This window comes from Chiloscyllium plagiosum, unplaced genomic scaffold (assembly GCF_037043375.1).
Source record: "Chiloscyllium plagiosum isolate Xiang-an unplaced genomic scaffold, Cpla_swu_hap1 HiC_scaffold_2, whole genome shotgun sequence".
In the NCBI taxonomy this organism is placed as follows: domain Eukaryota; kingdom Metazoa; phylum Chordata; class Chondrichthyes; order Orectolobiformes; family Hemiscylliidae; genus Chiloscyllium; species Chiloscyllium plagiosum.
The window spans coordinates 78522571-78541493 of record NW_028270140.1 but is presented as its reverse complement, the minus strand read 5'-3'; the positions used below and the strand labels follow the sequence as shown (position 1 = coordinate 78541493).

The following is an 18923-nucleotide window of genomic DNA, read 5'->3' as shown; positions in this document are numbered from 1 at the left end:
ATTGCAGGTTGGAATCTACTCCACTTAGTCGTGAATGAGTGGGGCCCCAACCATTCAAGTTGTGCACCATATCTTTGCTCATTTTCAGATTAAACTAAGATTGTTCTTCAGTTTTCTGACCAGTCAAGGAGGGCTACATAAACAAAGAAGAATCTCTAATTAAAGGATCACTAGTAGTGGTAACAGTATTCAGAAAACATCCTAGTCTGAGAGAACAAAGTATAGCTGCTCAACTTTTAAGGCCAGAAGGAGAAGACCTACCAGCTTCATCCAGCAGGTGTCTCTGCAAGTCACAACAGCTGTGTGAGAACCTGAAACCCATACAGGAAGAGGTTTAATGAGATAATGAGGAGTTGGCAAGATGAGTGGCCTAGTCTTTGTTTTGTCACTTTTGGAGTCTTCTCCTGCATTACACTCCTTCTTAGATGATGAGGGGGATAGAAAATATGATATTATTTTATTTTGATTCTTTCATGTGATAAGGACATCACTGTCCAGACCACCATTTATTGCCCATCCTTAATGACCAGAGGCAGTTTGGAGAATGATTCTCACTGGTATTCACCAATGGTCCCCTTGGTTTATTGGAATTCAAAGTAAAATTTGAAAATGTGCTAATAATACCAACCTTGGAGATGTAACAAACAGTGAGGATGACACCAATCATAATGATAATAATCATAATCATAATCACAATGCACATACATTCAATCCAACATGCATAGATAACAATAAAACATAGACGGGCTAACAGAATTGGGAGAGAAATGGCAGATGAGATTTAACACTGAGAAGTGGAATTTGATGCATTTTGGTAGAAAGGATAAGGACTGACAATATATAGTTAATAGTCATTTTTGAAGAGTGTGTAGATCAGAGGGACATGGTTCATGTTTATAGATACTTGACATGCCAAGACATATTGATTGTAGTTAATAAAGCCTATGGTATCTTAGCCTTCAATGATTTTGAATACAAAATCAAAGAAGTTATGCTAATCTATTAGAAACCTCTGCTTAGGCCATTACCAGAATATTGTGTCAAGTCTGATCACCACACTTTTGAAAAGATGCAAGATTCCTTGAGACAGTGCAGGGAAATGACTGATATGCTTCCAGGGATGAGGGGTTTTAGCTATAAAATTTTGTTGGAGAAGCTAGGATTGTTCTGCTTTGGGTAAATGTCAGATTTGCACCCATCAGCTGGTTAGGTACAGTCAGTACCCTACTTGTTGTGAACAGCCAAAAGATACTGTTTTCAGATGATAAGCCAGTTTTTGGGACATGCAGCCTATATACCTTGCATCACACTGGCACTGAAATTTATATATCAGATTTTCCTTATGTGTGACAAGCAGTACACCTGATAGGAGTACTATCATTAAATTATTAACCCAGAGATGCAGGTAATGTTCTGGGGTCCTGAATCCTGCCATGTCAGATAGTGAATGTCAATTCAATAAAAATTTGGAATTTTATTTTAATTCATTCATGGGATATGGGCTGGTTGGCTAGCATTTATTGCCTCTCCCTAGTTGCCCTTGAGAAGACTGTAGTGAGCTGCCTTCTTGAACTGCTGCAGTCCATGTGCTGTGGCAAGGAACTTCATGATTTTCACCCAGTGATAGTGAAGGAACAGTGATGTATTTCCAAATCAGGATGGTGAGTGGCTTGGGGGGAAAATGGTGGTGTTCCCATTGTTTTGAGTAGAAAGAAGAATAGTATTCAGAGACTATTGATGACCATGAAACCATTGTCAATTGTTGGAAAAAAACCATTTAGTTCATGAACGTCCTTTAGGAATGGAAACTGCTGACCTTACCTGGTCTGGCCTAAATGCAACTCCAGACAAACAGCAATATGGTTGACTCATAATGACCCATTAGGTAATTAGGAATGGGTAATAAATACTGACCTGTGATGCCCACATCCTATGAATGAAAAAAATGATGATAGAGATGTACAAGATTTAACAAGTTTGTAAGAATCATTGCTGAACAATACAGGAACTTAAGTTTGAAATATGGCCACTGAGATATGATTGTCACCCAGTGCTTTGAAGCAGATGCTGTGACTCAAACTTTGACATATCTTTGAGATGTTGGAACAGGGCATCCTTAATTTATATAGTGTATTTTCATACTGACATTTGCACATAACCACAGTGAGGTTGACAAACCCTGGCTCCCACCATGCCACTGTACCTCCTTCATTGATTTTGTTCTGCTCATTCTCCCAGTGTGGAGGCTGTGCAGCAGCTACTAGAGCTGGCTGTTCTTGCTGGGCTTGCTGAAGCTCCTGTCTCTGCGGTCTCATTCTCAATAGAAGCAAAGCCATAAGAAATGCAGTAATAGTATCAGATATCTCCATGGGCAGATAATTGCAGGAAAGTCAGAGAGATTATACAGTTTCTTAAAGGCACATCTCAGCCATCACCCCCTCAAAAATCAAGCTGAATTCTATGGCCTCCACACAGTGTGGCAGGGAGGAGGCTTCTCATGAAGGTTGTGCCTTAATAGGTAGCCTTGAGTTACACGATCTTAACAAACATATGGTGGACCAACAAAATATCTGTGCTCCACTGGGAGTCAGCTTTTCCCAGAAGTCCCCCAGTCCCCAAGAAACTCAACCCCATTCCCCTCAACCTCCCTTCCAAATCACCTTGCTGAATTACTTTTCTGTGTGAAGATATTGCAGCTGCTATGCACTGTCTTCCAGTTCTTACTCTAGGTTGCTGTTGTCAAGTGGGTCGATCAGATTCAGTTTTTAAGTTTCTTGTTACAATCAGACTTCTTGAATTTAAATGATAAGGAGGTGTCAGTGCGCACAATGTAATGTTCATAATTGCTTCAGCAATTTGTTATCTTCATTCATTGACAATTACTGACCTCCAGATGAAGGGAAAATTTGAAGGCAGTTGGGTAGCATTATTTAATCAATGAAGACTTGTTTACAACTATTATCCTTTGCAAGGTCTCAATATAACATCAAATCTCTCCTTCCACTTTGATGTAGTTCCAGCTATTTCATGAACTTAATGCATAGTATGGCAAAGTTCTAACTTGTGCCCATGTGAGGGAATTTTATGCTACCATTAACTCATGACTGTCCCTAATTATTCATGTTGTCTTTGTATTACCTTCCTGTGGTCCTATAATCTTTCAGCTTCTCCTCATTTTGATTGAGCCCCTTTACAGTATTATTCATTTCCCCATGTTACCCCTCGGGCCTGTGGCTTGTATATTCCTCTGGCTTTGCTGACCCTGTGATGAAAAGACCAGAATATACACAAGCCGGTTGTAACGCCACCTCAAGTGCTCCTGATCCCCTCTGATTCACTATCAAATCTCATCCTAATATGTATCTCCTATCAGTGTCATAATTCCCTCAGCGTCCAGTACAATGAAGTCAGTCTGAAGACTTGATCTACCTACATTTCCCGAGGATGCCACAAAATCATAGAAAGACTACAGTGTGGAAGCTGGCTGTTTGGTTCATTGAGTCCACACTGACTTTCTGAACAGCATCCCAACCAGATCCATCCAACAAACCTATCCCTGTAATCCTGCATTTCCCGTGGCTAACCCACCTAGCCCTACACTGTGGGAAGAAACCCATGCAGACATGGGGAGAATGTACAAACTCCATGCACACAGTTGCCCGAAGGAGGAATCAAACCCAGGTCCCTGGCAGTGCTAACCATTGAGCCATGGCGCTGCCGTGGACTGGCCCATGATAATCCCTCTGACTTTTTATGACCAAACCTCTGTGACTGACTATGGGTCACACCCCAGGTTAATCTTTCAACAGCACCCTGATTGACCCATTTATAATACATCTGAACTGGACCTTGAGAACTGTCTGCGGCCCAGTCATCAGCCTTCAAGCGCACATGTCCCTGGGCTAGAATAGGATTAAGTGCCTGATTGATTGTGACCAATCCTCTGGATTGGAATCAAACCATATAGTGCAATCTCAGTTCTTAAATGTTTATAGTAATCCTGAAAGCTGGTATACAGCGCTGACGTTTGCTGTCACAACAAAAGTGAGGCAGTCCCTCAATTGACTGAAGTCCACCCTCACTCACCTAAACATTCCTCCCCTTTGACTTTGACACATTACTTTTTTCTTCTAGTACACGCAGAGTGTTTGCTGTGCAAAGTGCAGGCCCAAGCTGCGCTTTGATATTGATGTAACACCATGCTATACAGTGATGTAGCCACCCTCCCTCTGACTGATACATTTACTGTTCAGTGCTCCATATTGTCACAAATGACCAGCCTCTATTTTTGTTCTGAACCACAGATGGTGCCTGCCTTTAACGTAGCTTAAAAAATTGTTTCCATGTGAGGGAACATATTGCAGGGAATAGTGAGAGTGGTGGATGTGACCGTTGGTGGGAGATGAGTACAGTTGCAGAAGTGGAATGAATGTAAGGTATTGGAAAGAAGAAGGTGGCACCTGTACTATTGAAGTGTAAAAAGACTGACATTCTTCTTACCTTGCTGGGTATTTCTCCAGTTGGCTGAGACTGCACTAACCCAGGTGGCAACCATGGACCAGGTTGGCATGGTCTATATTGTGTTGCGGGTTCTGGGGGAAGAGAAAGTCCTGTACTGGTATCACTCCATCCATCAGGATATTGAGGATTCTTTCCATAAAACAATAAGCCGAATTCCCCTAGTCTGTCATGTGTGAGACAAATGGCTGCAGAGCTATCTGGACTGTCAGTGCTTGTGGGTTTGTACAAGGGTCAGAGTAGGCAGAAGGGATGCAGTGAATTCTGTGATATTGAGCATAGAACATAGAACATTACAGTGCAATACAGGCCCTTTGGCTCTCGATGTTGCGCTGACCTGTGGAACCAATCTGAAGCCATTTTCATTCATATGTTTATCCAATGACCATTTCAATACCCTTAAAGTTGGCAACTCTACTACTGTTACAGGCAGTGTGTTCCAGACCCCTACTACTCTCTGAGTAAAAAAACTACCTCTGACATCTGTCCTAGATCTATCACCCCTCAATTTAAAGCTATGTCCCCTCCTGCTAGCCATCACCATCTGAGGAAAAAGGCTGTCACTGTCCACCCAATCTAACCCTCTGGTTATCTTATATGTCTCAATTAAGCCACCTCTCAACCTTCTTCTCTCTAACAAAAACAGCCTCAAGTCCCTCAGCCTTTCTTTGTAAGACCTTCCCTCCATACTAGACAACATCCTAGTAAATCTCCTCTGAACCCTATCCAAAGCTTCCATATTCTTCCTATAATACCATTTACAAGTTCGCTGATGATACCACCATAGTTGTACGAATCTCAGATGGTGAAGAAACAGACTACAGATGGGAGGTGGAAGACCTCGAAAAATGGTGCACTGCAAAAAATCTAACTCTCAATGCCAGCAAAACTAAGGAACTCATTATTGACTTTCAGCGGGATGTTACTCATGCCCCCCCCCCCCCCCCCCCCCACACATTAACAGCACAGAGGTGGAATGTATGGAGAATGTTAAACTCTTGGGAGTGGTCATCCACAACAAGCTTTCTTGGACTCTTCATGTGGATGCACTGGTTACAAAGGTCCAACAACATTCTTCTTCCTCAGGCAGCTGAGGAAATTTGGCATGACAGCGAATACCCTTGCCAACTTCTATAGGTGCGCCATCGAGAGCATTCTGTCTGGATGTATCACTACCTGGTATGGCAACTGTACCATTCAAGATCGGAGCTGGTTACAGAGAGTGGTGAACTCAGCCTGGACAATCACAAAGGCCAACCTCCCATCTATAGAATCCATCTACCAGGCCCGCTGCCAAGGAAAGGCCACCAGCATTCTCAAAGATCCATCCCATCCTGGCAATGTTTTTCTACAACCTCTACCATCAGGGAGAAGGTACAGAAACCTGAACACACACACACCAGCTGGTTTCGAAACAGTTTCTACCCTACTGTTGTTAGAATACTGAATGGACTCACAAACTCTTAACGTTTGCCTGTACCTGTTTTTGTTTTTGCCACTGTTTATCTGTTATTCACTTATCTACGCTATTTAATTATGTGATCTGCCTGTACTGCTTGCACAACAAAGCTTTTCACTGGAATCGGTACATGCGACAATAAATTCAATTCAATTCAATTCAGTTCAGTTCAATAGTGCTGTGACCAGAACTGTACGTAATACTCCAAGTGCAGCTGCATTAGAGATTTGTACAGCAGCAGCATGACTTCATGGCTCCGAAACACAATCCCTCTACCAATAAAAATTAATGCACTGTATGCCTTCTCAACAACCCTAGCAACCTGGGTGACAACTTTCAGGGATCTATGTACCTGGACACTGAGATCTCTCTACTCATCGACACGACCAAGAATCTTACATTCACCCAATACTCCTTATTCCTGTTGATCCTTCTAAAGTGAATCACCTCACACTTTTCCACATTAAACTCTATTTGCCACCTCTCAGCCCAGCTCTGCAGTTTATCTATGTCCCTCTGTAAACTGCAACATCCTTTGGCACTATCCACAACTCCACCGACCTTAGTGTCATCCTCAAATTTATTAACCCATCTTTCTACACCCTCATCTAGGTCATTTATAAAAATGACAAACAGCAGTGGCCCCAAAACAGACCCTTGTGGTACTCCACTAATAACTGAACTTCAGGATGAACATTTCCCATCAACCACCACCCTCTGTCTTCTTTCAGCTTGCCAATTTCTGATCCAAACTGTTAAATCACCCTCAATCCCTTGCCTCCGTATTTTGTGCAACAGCAACCTTGGAGAACCTTATCAAATGCCTTACTGAAATCCATATACATCACATCAACCACTTTACCCTCATTCACCTGCTTGGTCACCATCTCAAAGAACTCAATAAGGTTTGTGAGACATGATCTATTCTTCACAAAACTGTGTTGACTATCCCTAATGAATTTATTCCTTTCTAGATGATTATAAATCTTATCTTTTATAACCTTTTCCAGCACTTTACCCACAACTGAAGTAAGGCTGACTGATCTATAATTACCAGGGTTGTTTCTACTCCCCTTCTTGAACAAAGGGACAACATTTGCTATCCTCCAGTCTTCTGGCACTATTCCTGTAGATAATGATGACATAGAGATCAAAGCCAAAGCCTCTGCAATCTCCTCCCTGGCTTCCCAGAGAATCCTAGGATAAATCCCATCTGGCCCAGGGGACTTATCTATTTTCCCCTCTGGTACCCTGATACTCAGTATTCTCCTCAACAACATTGTCTTTTTCTAGTGTGAATAATGATGAAAAATATTCATTTCATGCTTCCCTATCTCCTCGGACTCCACACACAACTTTTCACTATGATGCTTGATTGGCCCTAAGCTTTCTCTAGACATTCTTTTATTCCTGATGTACGTATAGAAAGCTTTCGGTTTTTCCTTAATCTTATCTGCCAATGAATTTTCATGTTGCCTCCTGGTTCTTCTTAGCTCCCTCTTTCGGTCTTTCCTGGCTACTTTTAACTCTGAAAAGCCCTAACTGAGCCTTCACATCTCATCCTAACATGAGCCTTCTTCATCCTCTTGACAAGAGATTCAACTTCTTTCGTAAACCTCGGCTCCCTTACTCAACCATTTCCTCCCTGCTTGACAGGTAAGCACTTATCAAGGACATGCTCCACATATCTGCTGTGGTGAGTTGTTCCAGGAGCAGTGCATGGCAGGATGGTATGGAATTTGGACATGAGGCATGCTGTAGGGGTGTGGCAGACAATTAATGTGGCACATTTGATAAGATACAGTGAGATAACTTGCGGTGAGAAACCCACAAAAATCTCAATGCAACTTAGATTTAGCCAAAACAAACCATAATATTCAGCCCATGGTTCTATTAGATCAGCTTTTAATTGCAGTTTTTTAAATATTGAATTTGAATTTCACTACCTTCCATGGTAGGTTTCGAAAACATATTCTCAGAACATTAAATTGCGACTCTGCATTACAATTCCAATGGCATTATCACTGAAAAAGTCAGAATCCCAACATCCAGAAATTTCTCAATTTTCCCCTCAAATATTCTACCTTACTTCCATCCATTTGTATCTCATTATTAGCTCAACTGCTCTCCTTTCTATGCTACTAATGATTCTCCTCTCCTTTCCTGAGAAACTAGGTGGCACAAATTCCCAATTTGTGATTCAAAACTTGCACTGGCAGCTGCAGTTCACTAATCACTTGTTCTTGCCTACATCCAACTCTGCCTTCATCATCATGTATCTGCTTGCTTGATGGACACTGACCTTTTCAACCCTTTGTCTACGCAAGGTGATAGTTGAAAACCACTAGCTTCACTATAACACCATACTTGCTCTTGACCCCGCTCAATGGCCACTTCAGCCCCTCAGGACTTTACTTTGGAGCACATGGACCCCTGTAACTTGCACGTTTCTTCCAGGTCACACAGAGGCACACATATATCTCGTTCATCTATATTTGATATATCTTATGGCAGTTAACATCACACCATCTTGTTCACTCATTTTATGCTTACTTGCAGACTGACATTCTCTGAATATTGCATTGCATTTTAGAGCAGAGGAGAAGCAGGCAGTTTGTCACAGTGAGGACTACTGAACAATATACGGGTAAACATGACATTGTACTGCACCATGCTATATCAACATCACATCTGCAACTTGCACACCAATGCAATGCATGTGCTTCCACCTAATGACTATGTTGGAATGTCAATGGGCAGCAGTCCTTAGCGGAGTCAAAAGGGGCTATGGTCAGTCATAAGGTACAGTCACAGTCAGTCAGGGCTTGTCTAATTTCAGTATAAGTCATCGAGTCGTAGAGAAGTACAGCATGGAACCAGACCTTTCAATCCCTTGTCCATCAGTCAGACCCTTGGTTTTACCAGAGTCGAGAGTTCCAAGTTCTTGCAGGCCAGGGATTGGGCCCTGGAGCACAGTGCTGTGAAAAGCCCCATCTTTGGGATGGGCCGTGCTTTTTTCTGAAATGGGACAAAGAAAGGGATTGAATATCACCAAATGGATGGAAGAGTAGTTATACAGGAACTGGAATAGTGGTGAGGTGTCTCCATTGAATGGGTAGGCAAAGGGCAAGAGAGTTCAGTGTCTTGAGAGGATAAGTGCGTGAGAGCTATTCAGTGGATTTGATGCATGTAATAATAAGAGTTATAGTTCAGGAGCTTTCGAATGTAGCAGCAGCATTCCAGTGGGTACTGGCCCTGTGTGTGTGAGTTACCAGAGAGTAGATAGTGATATTTACAGAGCACAGGAAATCATCAACCTTCCTCCTACCATCCTCAACATTCCCTTTAATGCAGGGGCACATCACTGACCTGGGCCATTATCTGAGTCCAGTCTAGCTAGGTCTGGTGCTATGACCTCCTTTGGTAGTAAGCAGGAAAAAGGACTGCTTTCCTCTTCACCACCACCTCCAGGTCCCTGTCTGTGAAGTGGGGAGTGAACTTCACTTTCTGGGCCATAACCTCAATGATAATGATTGAGCACCACAACATGGAGGACAATTACTGACTTGCAACATCTAAAGTGGTGAGCTGACGGACTTTAACCATGACACCAGTAGTTGAATACTGGAAGATCCCGGCAGTGGCAAGCATTACTTCCTCTCCTGCCATGCAATTGCAAAAGAATATGTCCATGAGCTTGGTTACATAATCAACGAAGTGAAGAGTGAGCACTTGTGAGAGAAAAGTCGCTGTGAGCCATAATTGACCATAATTGGCAAAACGCTTTTACTCAAAATGGGAAAATTTGGCCCACAGCATTTCAATAAGGTAGAAAGTGTATACAAAGCAAAGAATCAAATAAGTTTGCTATGCTAGCATGTAAGGAATGTTGATAAGCTAATGGAGTTGACTGATTTATCAGTAATTATAATGTAAGTGAATAAGGGGAAAAGAAACAGCAGGGTGTCACATGTTCCATGTATGTACTGTTGAATCATCACACTGCAGGATTATTAAAAATCAGCACAATTTCACTTCACTTGTTTGAAGCATCTGAAGACATTGACACCTGTGAGGGGAAGCGATGATATAGTGGTAATGTCACTGGAGTATTAATCCAGGCCAATGCTTTGAGAACATGGGTTTGAATTTAAAAAATGGGATATAAACTAGCCTAATGGAAACTACGTGACCACTAGTGGTAGTTTTAAAAACTCATCTAGTGCATTCATGTCCTGTAGTGAAGGAAAACTGCCACACTCCCTTTATCTGGCATATGTGTGACTCCAGACCTACAACAATGTGATTGACTCTGAACTGCCCACTGAGCAATTAGGGATGGGAAATGAAAACTGGCCTTGACAGTACTGCCCACATCCAATGAACAAATATTAAGAAAAAAACACTAAGGATAGTATTAACATTGTTTGTACTTGCATGTATATTGTTTTAACACTACTGAATAATTTTTTTTTCAGGATGGGGACTTTCTATTCTCCTGGCTTAATTGGCATCAATATTCTACGGCTGTTGACATCCATGTACTTTCAGTGCTGGGCTGTTATGTGTTGCAATGTCCCTCAGTCAAGAGTTTTCAAGGCATCAGGATCTAATAATTTTTATATGTCATTGTTACTGTTGATATTGTTCCTAAGCTTATTGCCAGTTATCTACACCATAATGACATTTACCCCATCGTTCGATTGTGGGCCATTCAGGTAATCAGTTTAAAAGATAGTATTATGTGTGTAGAATGCATTTCTTTTTTGTTTTATGTCTAAAATGTTATCTCCTACATGACCAAACCATGTATTAAGCTTCTATATTTTTTCCCTTATTTTTGTATTTCTTTATTCACAATGATATCAACCAAGAATAATACAATAAGGACGATGTGCTTTCTATCAAGAAACCATTGTTTAATATGGGATCTAATTATGTTATTCCTCAAATGATGTCACAGTTTTCATTCTGCTCATGTTATTGTGTATGAGCATACAATCATCTCTATTATGTCATAGAGTCAGAGAGTCAGAGAGATCTACAGCATGGAAAAATACCCTTCAGTTCAACTCATCTATACCAACCAGATATTATAACCTAATCTAGTCCCATTTGCCAGCACTTGGCCCATATCCCTCCAAACCCTTCCTATTCATATACCCATCCAGATGCCTTTTAAATGTTGTAAATGTACCAGCCTCCACCACTTCCTCTGGCAGCTCATTCCGTACATGCACCACCCTCTGCATGAAAAAGTTGTCCCTTAGGTCTCTTTTAAATCTTTCCCTTCTCACCCTAAGCCTATACCCTCTCATCTGAACTCCCCCATCCCAGGGAAAAGGCCTTGTCTATCTATCCTATCTGTATCCCTCATGATTTTATAAACCTCTATGCGTCACCCCTCAGCCTCCAATGCTCCAGGGAGCCCCAGCCTATTCAATCTCTCCCTAAAAGTCAAATCCTCCCACCCTGGCAACATTCTTGTAAATCTTTCTGAACCCTTTCAAGTTTCACAACATCCTACTGATAGGAAGGAGACCAGAATTGCACACAATATTCCAAAAGTGCCCAAACAATGTCCTGTACAGCTGCAACATGACCTCCCAACACCTATGCTCAATGTTCTGACTAGTAAAGGAAAGCGTATCAAACGCCTTCTTCACTATCCTACCTAATTGCAACTCTACTTTCAAGCAGCTATGAACCTGCACTCCAAGGTCTCTTTGTTCAGCAACACTCCCTAGGACATTACCATTAAGTGTATAAGTCCTGCTAAGATTTGCTTTCCCAAAATGCAGCACCTCACATTTATCAAAATTAAACTCCATCTGCTGCTCCTCAGCCCATTGGCCCATCTGATCAAGATCCCATTGTACTCTGAGGTAACTTTCTTCGCTGTCCGTTACACCTCCAATTTTGGTGTCATCTGCAAACTTACTATGTTCACATAGCTCCTATGTTCACATCCAAATCATTTATGTAAGTGACAAACAGTAGTGTACCCAGCACACCACTGGTCACAGGCCTCCAGTCTGAAAAGCAACCCTCCACCACCACCTTTTGTCTTCTACCTTCGAGGCAGTTCAGCATCGAAATGGCTAGTTCTTTCTGTATTCCATGAGATCTAACCTTACTAATCAGTCTGGAATGGGGTACCTTGTCGAACGCCTTACTGAAGTCAATATAGATCACATTCTACCACTCTGTCCTCGTCAATCTTCTTTGTTACTTCTTCAAAAAACTCAATAAAGTTCATGAGACATGATTTCTCATGCACAAAGCCATGCTGACTAACCCTAATTAGACCTTGCTGTTCCAAATCCATGTAAATCCTGTCCCTCAGGATTCTCTCCAACAACACTGACGTCAGTCTCACTGGTCTATAGTTCCCTGGCTCGTTCTTACCACCTTTCTTAAATAGTGGCACCATGTTAGCCAACCTCCAGTCTTCTGGCACCTCATCTGTGACTATCGATGATACAAATATCTCAGCAACGGGCCTAGCAATCACTTCACTAGCTTCCCATAGAGTTCTAGGATACACCTGATCAGGTTCGAGGGATTTATCCACTTTTATACATTTCAAGACATCAAACACCTCCTCCTCTGTAATACGGACATTTTTCAAGATGTCACCATCTATTTCCTCACTTTTTATATCTTCCATGTCCTTCTTCACAGTAAGCACTGATGCAAAATACTTGTTTATTATCTCCCCCATCTCCTGTGGCTCCACACATAGACTGCCTTGCTGATATTTGAGGGGTCCTATTCTATCCTTGGTCATCCTCTTGTCCTTAATGCATTTATAAACTCCCTTTGGATTCTCCTTAATCCTATTTGCCAAAAGTATCTCATATCCCCTTTTTGTCCTCCTGATTTCCCTCTTAAGTATACTCCTACTGCCTTTATACTCTTCTAAGGATTCACTCGATCTATACCTGACATATGCTTCCTTCTTTTTCTTAACCAAAACCTCAATTTCTCTACTTGTCCAGCATTCCCTACAACTACCGGTCGTTCCTTTCACACTAACAGATATTCTGTCTTTGAACTCTTGTTATCTCATTTTTGAAGGTGTTACATTTTCCAGTAGCCCCTTTAGCTATGAACATTCCCCCCTTCTCCCCCCCCCAAAAAAAAATCAGCTTTTGAAAGTCCTTCCCTAATACAGTAAAAATTGGCCTTCTTCCAAATTAGAACTTCAACTTTTAGATCTGGTCTATCTTTTACCATCACTATTTAAAAATAATGAAATTATGGTCGCTGGCCCCAAAGTGCTCCCCCACTGACACCTCAGTCACCTGCCCTGCCTTATTTCCCAAAAGTAGATCAAGTAGGTCAAGTATTGCACTTTCTCTAGTAGGTACATCCACATACTAATTCAGAAAAGTTTCTTGTATATACTTAACAAATTCTTCTCCATCTAAACCCTTAACACTATGGCAGTCACAGACTATATTTGGAAAGTTAAAATCCCCTACCATAACCATTCTACTATTCTTACAGATGGCTGAAATCTCCTGACAAATTTGTTTCTCAAGAAGGAATTAATTTGATAAATTGCATCTGTGCTGATTTTAACTCTTTGAATTGAATTTACTTCCGTTTCTCAGTTCTTCCTCATCACATTCCATATATTTCATTTTCAAATACTGATCCAATTTCTCCATAAATTATTGTAGTCCCTGCCTCTCTGTTGTACAGCATGTCATAATCTACAAGTTTATGGTGTGAATTTCTTACTCTAATCGTCTTTGAGTAACCAATAATGAGCAGGCTCAGAACTGGGTGTTTGACATGATATTTTAAGGACAAAAATATAAGCTATATCTGATATAACTGTGATATTCAATCTCATTTCGCACCTTTTCTTTTCAACAAAGTAGATCTTCCAATATGTTGTCAACCACATGTTGGAAAAAACATTGTGTTGTAACAATAGAGATGTGAGAGCATTTGACAAAATGTGTGGTTTGTGCAAGACTTTTAATATATTACAATTGAGTTTACCACGATGTCTCACATTGTATATGAGAGCTCAGGAGGTCTGATATCAGCCCATTGAAAGTTAGCCTGCAGTTGCTCATCCTCAAGCTCCATTAAAATAAAATTCCATTAGCTGCATGAGCAGAAAATATGTAAGTTTAGTAATTCCGGTTGAGCTCACAGAATTCAAAGATCCGGGTAGAGTAACAATTTCACCTTTGACTTAACCAAACTGTAGTAATGTGGTAAACTAAGTGTATTTTAACGCACTTCCTGTAAGCAATTCTAACTTAATATCCACATTTAAATTGGGAACTTGTCAAACTCCAATTATCTTTTGTATTGTCATCATTGGTGTGAGATATAGTTACAGCATTAATGAATGGAATAAAAGTGAGGCAGGTTCTCGAACAGGGGTTTGATCTAGTCTGCCAGATGACTAGTCATATGATGAAGTCAAGTCTTTCTCCCTCTGAATTTAGTCCTTGTGCACAATGCCTTGGGAGATCAATGAATGTACATCAGGTTTTGATTTAGTGGTTCGTGACCTGAGTACAGAAAGTACAGTTAATGATTGCAATAGCTGATGAAAAAATGTAACTGAGGATCTTTGCCAAAACTGATAAAGTTTGGAATGTTCCTCAGATTAGTCTGCTTATAACTCACAACTCACAGTTTTCCCATAAAGAAGTGGTTTCTCAGATTCACATCAAATACAATTTCCCTAATGGCCTGATGAGATTATTGCTATTGTCGTGGCATTAGCAATCCGAATAGAGATGTACAAAACCTACACATGGCAAACTTATTAGGGCAGAGCCACGAGGTATCATAAACTAGAGTTTAATCGCTCGAACAATTCTGCTGGCTAATGGCTATCCATTTGTCAGCAATGTGGAAGTCTCTTAGTACATTATTATTTAGTGAACTATTCATTTGAAATATTAAAAATCTGCAAAATGGTATGGCGTAATTTTAATGAATACTTTTAAGTAGAGATTCAAGATGTTGCAATATATTTATGTACAATATCCAAAGCTTATTGATATGTAACTGCTTATCTCCTTGGACCAAAAATACTCAAACTCAAGCATAGTTCCATTACAAGAGTGAAAAAATGATCTTTAATTGACATTGGAAGGTCGTACATTTTGTCTGCGTATTGAATGCTGCAACGGGGGCAATGCTTGCGATGAAGTGTATGTCAGATGAAAGTTTCAGAACAAAAACAAATGAGCGAAGTGTACGATTGCAGTAGAGCTAATGTTGACTGTAGTTTGATGGATGTAATGTAATTGGTAAGCTATTGTTGTTTGTATTACAGAAGTGACCTTCACAGAGCCAAAATAACCAATCATTCCCCTTTAGGGTTACAGTACATTTTCCATTGTTTGTGCAAATCACAGGGCTACAGTTTGGTGTTGCCCCCCAAAATGGATGGAAATTCCATCGGGCGTCATAAATCAAATCAACGAAGACTGTAGATAAATGACCATCAACAACCATTTCACCAAGCATATAACCATCTTCTACAAATGCTTGTGAAGGAGGTTGGGGAACCTTGGTGGAAATTTCAGGTGTGTGCCTTATTGAAATGGCACCGATTACATATATAAAAGGCATTTGGTAGAAGGTTCAGCAATTCATGCTTCTGATAGGATTTACTGGCTGCTAGTCCAAATTTTCTTTGAGTGAGTTCCCTACCAGCAATTCAAGATTTATGAGAATGATTCCAGGGTTAAAGCACATCAGTATGAGGATAGATTTGGAGAAGTTAGAACTGTCTTCCTTGGAAAGGAAAAGGCTAAAATCAGAATTACTAGAAATGTTCAAAATCGAGAGGAGTCTGGACAAATCTAGATGGGGGAAATTTCTTCCTGCTTGTAACAAGATCCAGAACGAAAGGATATGATTTTACAGTCGAAAAGATACAACTATGGAATGAGAAAATATCTTTTCACACAATGAATAATGAGGGTTTAACACGCACTTCCTGGGAGTGTGATGTACGCAAGTTAACTGAGGGATTCAAGACAGCATTGTTTAAATAGAAATAATGTCCACGGTTATGGGAAAAGATAAGGGATTGGAACTAAGTTAAAATGCTCAGAGAGCTTCTGCAGGCATATCAACTGGAATGGTCTCTTGCAGCACCATAAGCATCCTGTGATCCTGTGAACATCCATAGTATCATAAAGATATTCTGCTACCCATGTGTATTTACTAATGCTGAAAAAATGTTTGTCTGGATTATAGAATTGATGACTATTTACAACAATTCAAAACATCATTTTCTACATTGTTGGAGTACTGTATAACTCAGTGCATCCTGTAGAACACCACATACTCCCCCATTAATTTTAAAAAAAGTTGACACTCTTCTGATCTTGTATATGCTGCTTGTCTAGTTCATTTATTTGACAAGAAAATACTGATGCCACAAGCAACAATAAAACGCGTGACCATGAGTATCAAGTTCTCTGAGAGAAAGGAAAATCTAAAATATCTGAAGCACACTCAAACAGAATTCAAAAAGAAAAAGCATTTTTAATTAATATCACAGGAGAAAATATTCAAATCAATATGTTTTTGCAATCATTGTTATTTCAAAATGCTTTGTGGTTTTGCTCATAGCATTAAACTGAATTATACATTCAATCTTGGAAATTTACTCATATTTTCTCATTGGTATATGCCATTATCAATAACATTCTTTAATTGACATCTCTGTATAGAGTAATGCATTTAGACCCAAACAACTATCCAAGTAAGCAACAGCTGTTCAAAGTAGAACATTACTTTAGGGCTGAATTGAAGAGTAGCTTATGATCTAAGTTTAAGACTGTAAAATTGTCAGTGGAATCTTAGGGGCGTTTGTACATCCTGTGGCAGATGAGAAAAAGATGCTAAGTTGTTCTGCGTGTGTTCTTCCCCTTTTCCGACATGTTTTGATTTTGCTTGTCATGGAGCAGGGCATCTTTGGAATGCCACTATGTGTCTGCGTGCCCAACGGCTTTTAAAGATAGTACAGAAGCAAGCGATGCCAGTCCTTTGGACTACATCTGCTAAGTAGCAACTATTCTGGGAATGGCATGTGGTAAGATAGGGGCAGAATCTGAACTGTCAGATATCATATGGGTGAGGTCAGTAGTCATGCTGGCTGGCTTGGTAAGATACGCCAAGAAACCCCATCAGCCCTTTCACCAGAAATCCCTCCAAACACTTTAACACAATTTTGATTAAATCAAAAGTAAGATTCAGCCCCTTGAGTATCCCTTAGCTTTTCATGGGAACATTCCTTGACTGGCAGTTGTTGTACGCACTGTGAATGAGAGGAAATATTCCAGATACTTGGACAGCCTGGACATTGCTATAGGCAATATTATTGAAATTATACTTAATACACTCAAGGAACATTGCTATTCCTGTATTTTAATATAGTTTTGGGTAGAAGAATAGGAACCGAGGACCAGGAATGGGCCATTCAGCTGTTTGTTCCTTTTCTGACATTTGATTACATCATGTTGTATAAATGAGCCACACATTAATTAATAGACATTTGCCTATGTCAATTTCTAGTCTTATAAAATGATTAGACATTGTAACACTGTAAATATTGTAGACACAGCATTGTACAAGCCATGCTAGAGGAGGTGGCTATGAGGAGGTTGTGTAATGGCAATGCCACTAGCTCAGTATTCTAATCCTGAGGCTAAGGTTCTGAGGTGTGGTACAACTTGAAGTCAATAAACATACGGAATAAAAAGCTAGTCTAATGGCAGTCACTTTTGGTTGGTATAAAATCTCATTAGATTTACTACTGTCCTTTAGGGAAGAAATCTCCCGTCTTTATCTGCCATCTTTGCACTACATGTGACTCTAGACCCACAGCAATAAGGTTGACTGTTCACTGGGTGGAGATGGACACTAAATGCTGGTCTAGCCAGTAACATCTAGATCTGAAGTACAATTAAAAATATGGTACATGTATATATAATAATTTAAATGCTAGTCTTCTGCAAGATGACTGACAGTACCATTAGGATTGTAAATGTTGAAAAATGTTATGTATAACAAATTTCTCAAATATGACTCTATGACTGTATGTTTAATTACAGAAAGAAGACATATAATCAATTATTTAATGATGAACCATCAGCCATTTAATATGAATAGTAATATACAAACCACAATTCATTACCGTTTAAACCATTTAGTAGATATAAATTAAATAATTATTATAGTCATTTCTGTTGAATGTTGCACCAAACAACTGTCTTATGGTTTATTTTTACCTCTCAGTAAGTTATAGAGTCATAGAGATGTACAGCACGGAAACAGACCCTTCGGTCCAACTCGCCCATGCTGACCAGATATCCTAACCCAATCTAATCCCACCTTCCAGCAACCAGCCCAAATCCCTCCAAACACTTCCTATACATATACCCATTCAGATACCTTTTAAATGTTGCAATTGTACCAGCCTCCACCACTTCCTCTGGCAGCCCACTCCACACATATACCACGTTCTGCATGAAAAAGTTGCCCCTTTGGTCTCTTTTATATCTTTCCCCTCTCACCCTAAACCTATGTCCTCTAGTTCTTGGCTCCACCGCCCCAGGGAAAAGACCTTGTCTATTTACCCTATCCATGCCCCACATGATTTTGTAAACCTCTATGAGGTCACCCCTCAGCCACTGATGCTCCAGGGAAAATATCCCTAGCCTATTCAATCTCTCCCTATAGCTCAAATCCTCCAACATTGGCAACATTCTTGTAAATCTTTTCTGAACCCTTTCAAGTTTCACAACATCCTTCCGATAGGAAGGAGACCAGAATTGCATGCAATATTCCAAAAGTGGCCTAACCAATGTCCTGTACAGCTGCAACATAATCTCCCAAATCTAGTACTCAGTAATCTGACCAATAAAGGAAAGCATACCAAACACCTTCT

At 40.3% G+C, this 18923-nt stretch overlaps 1 protein-coding gene across 1 annotated transcript in view; it reads left to right on the top strand.

Moving 5' to 3' along the window:
- LOC122557361 (transmembrane channel-like protein 2-B) overlaps positions 1 to 18923 on the top strand; it is a 135987-nt gene that overhangs the window by 104561 nt on the left and 12503 nt on the right. The window contains exon 18 of the mRNA XM_087993972.1: positions 10456 to 10695. Within this exon, the coding sequence (XP_087850098.1) occupies positions 10456 to 10695 (240 nt within the window). The remainder of the gene's footprint in view (positions 1 to 10455; positions 10696 to 18923) is intronic.